This window comes from Octodon degus, unplaced genomic scaffold (genome assembly GCF_000260255.1).
Source record: "Octodon degus isolate 3935 unplaced genomic scaffold, OctDeg1.0 scaffold00002, whole genome shotgun sequence".
Taxonomy (NCBI): Eukaryota; Metazoa; Chordata; class Mammalia; order Rodentia; family Octodontidae; genus Octodon; species Octodon degus.
Window position 1 is genome coordinate 32,501,633 of NW_004524578.1, and position 3,110 is coordinate 32,504,742.

Genomic DNA, 3,110 nt, shown 5'->3' on the forward strand with positions numbered 1-3,110 from the left:
AGTCATATATGTACTTATGGACGTAGATACCAAGTAATATATAATCTTCCTTCATGTAAGATATATACCACATTTTTATAGTTGACACAGACTTAACATATTTTGTTTATACTGATCTCTGGGAGAACGTTGTCTTCCGGAATATCTGAATATGCAGCATTAAATTGCCTGCTCAATCAGGGTGCTCCCGGGATGCACGCGTACATTTCCCTCCACTTTGGCTGTGTGCACATCTGAGGTGCACATCAGGCACAAAAGAGCCTGAGTGTGACAACTACACACTCAAGTCTGGAAGGAGCAGAGGGCCGCCGGCACCCACGGCCCGCCGTGCGCCCCTGCAAGCCAGCGCCATCCAGGGCAGGGTGGACGGGACGCGGCCCGGGGTCCCACCCCTTTCCTCAGATTTCCCTTTCCTGTCCTCGCGTGCACCGGCGCCCGCCCACGCCGGTCTGGAGCCCCGCGCGGGGCCTGCACCGCCCCCAGCTGGCGGCCCGCGGGGACCCAGCCCTGGGCGGCAGGAAAGAGTTAAGTTTGGGAGACGCGGCGGACACGTTGAGGGGGAGTTGCCGAGCCCGGGCAGCAAAAACATCCCGGCGCATTCCTGGGGCGTCCGCGCCGGCCAGCATCTGATTAGAACCATCTCCGCGGGAGTGGCCGGGCCGCTCCGCTCCGCTCCGCTCCGCTCGCCGCGGGTATTTAAGCGGCCGCGGGCGGGCAGTCGGGCTCCGCGGGTCATGCGCGCCGCGCCCCGGCCCTAGAGCTCGTGAGTACGCCGCGCCCCTTCGCCCCGTTTTCCTTTGGCAAACCCCCCCTTCCCATCCCCCTTCACGATCGACTTGGGTGCAGACCTCGGGCGGGCGGTGGGGAGTCTTAGGAAAGAGGCGGCGCCCCGGACCGGACCGAGCAGATTTGTGCCCCGCTTATGTGGGATGAGTCCGCGGAGCGTGTCCACCTTTGGGGTCCGACTCCTGGTGCCGTCTGTGACATGGAAGGAGCGCCGGCTTTGTGTGTGTGTGCGTGTGCAAGTGCCGTGGGGCGGCTCTGGTCGGACTCCAGGACTCCGGGGTGGCTGCTGACCGCCTAATTAACTCTTCGAAGCGTGTTTATTTTTGCCTGAGTGACAAAGGCTGGGGACCTGGTTTGTGCCTACGGGGAGCCTTTTTGCTGGTGCCTGACGAGTGTCATTAAAACGTGAACTTTGTGTTACACCAGCATTCCTAAGAAACCGTAAACCCAAGGGACTTAACCAACTTGTTTTAAATCCCAGAGGCGCTTGCTTGAGTGCTGTAGACCGGTAGGAAAGATGAAGAATTTCAGAAAAGGGGGCAAAAAGAATGGGTTAAAATCTTGGAGCCCTCATCAACATAGCGGTTTCCATAGCATAGAGCTGACTCTGTTATTTGTTTCGGCTGTCTTTCCTTCTTAATTCCTTGCGTGGAATTCAGGTCGACTGTCCCTTTCGGCAGGGAGCTGTTTGATTCCAGAGGAAAATGTAACTCGATTAAAAGCTCTCAAAGAATCTGCATGTTACCTCCACCCGGTTTCCCCCTCCACCTTCGCCTCTTTCTTTTCACTTGGGTTTGGAAGGAAGGGAGTCCTCTGTAAAAGGAGAAGAGCAGGAGCCAGCTTCCAGGCAGATGGAAAGATTTAACGATTGTGGAGGGGCAACTTCATGCATGGTAAATGTTGGTATTGCTCTATAAAATGACTTAATGAAACAATTTCTGGCCCTAATCAGGCAGAGTAGGAGAATGGGGTAGAAGAAGCTCAGATGGGACTCACACAGAAGTAATTCATGGCAAAAAGCCTCTTGATCTCTGGTAGGGGCTCTGCAGTGGCTTTGCTGGGATACGGATTTATTTCTTTCCTCTCTTTTTAAGACAGGGTCTCCTAATGTAGTTTAGGCTGGCTTCGAACTCAAAGCAGTCCTCCTGCTTCAGTGTCCCAAGTGCTGGGATTACAGGTACAGACTTGTGCCACAGGTCCTGCTGATCTCTCTTGTACTATCGAGGTTAGTTCCCCACCTTTCTGGAGAAGAAGGAAGTAGTAGAGGGTGGAGTTGAACCTCACCACTGCCACATTGTTGGGCACCACATGACCTACCCTTGAATCGGCTGCCTTGCCTTGGGCTGGGTGGCCCACCCACCCGCAGCTTCTGTCTCCCTAGGGCTAGAGAGCCTGAAGGACACTATGAGCAAGTCCATTGCCTAGGGGTTGTTTTAAGGAGTATTTGAGATTAGAGTGTGCTCTTTGAAGCAAGGCCTGTTGGGTGGAGAGCAGGGTATCTGGAAGAAGCCATGCCACATTTCTTGCAACCTGGAGGGAGTCTCTTAGCTTCGAAGGTTCAAAGGGAACCCAGTGGCCTTTTCCAATGTGTGTTTCAGTGACACATACTTCTCCCACATTCTTCATCAGTTTTTGCCAGCTGGTTTTTGCATGAAGCCACCTGGATTCTTTTAGTGGTGAATAATTGTCTCCTTCTTACTCAGACCTGTCCCTCCTTATCCAATGACTGCTCTAGGAACTAGCATAATAAGCTGCACCCTCTTACATTTTATTGTATGGCTAGAAGTAGGTGGTAGAGGAATGCATGCAAACTTGAGTACCAGCACACAAGCATTTGCTATTTTGTTAACTTTTGACAAAACACACTGGATTTTCACCTGAGGATGTAACTGAGAGAAGGAAGGCAATAACATTGTTTAAATGCATTGGCTGATTTGTGAAGAACAAAATCCATACTTTACCGTTGTAGAGACTTGGTGTTTATGTTAAACTAAAACTCTGAATTCATATGCATTGGACCCATTTGATATCTTGCTCCATAGGTTGAGTAGATGTCAGTTGTTTTGTTGGGCTGCCAACAAAACACTTTTAAGGCTCCATTGGTGGGAAGGTGGTACAGGGACCTCTGGAAGCTGTTGGCCAGCTGCTCAGGGGGATATTTATTGGCTTGCACAGCAGTGCCTCAGTTGTCTGAAAGTTGAGAGAACAGAAAAACATATGCTTTGCCCAGTGGCCCGTGGCCAGTAGGAGGCCTTGTGACGACGACGACTTGGATTGGGACATGGATTGCACTAGTGCATATTTTTATCTCTCTTCCTCTATTC

The 3,110-nt window shown here is 51.8% G+C and overlaps 1 protein-coding gene across 4 annotated transcripts in view; it reads left to right on the forward strand.

The window, feature by feature from the left end:
* Positions 1 to 541: 541 nt before the first annotated feature.
* The window catches only part of Dab2 (DAB2, clathrin adaptor protein), a 57,699-nt gene continuing 55,130 nt past the window's right edge, over positions 542 to 3,110 (forward strand). Inside the window, exon 1 of one of the 4 annotated variants that reach the window (XM_023711839.1) lies at positions 542 to 763. Coding sequence is in view for 3 of the 4 variants with exons in the window: in XM_023711834.1 (XP_023567602.1) it covers positions 1,638 to 1,679 (42 nt within the window). In the remaining variant the exon portion in view is untranslated. Of the gene's footprint in view, positions 764 to 1,476; positions 1,680 to 3,110 lie in introns of those variants that run through there. The other 3 variants (XM_023711834.1, XM_023711847.1, XM_023711850.1) reach the window with 3 other exon arrangements.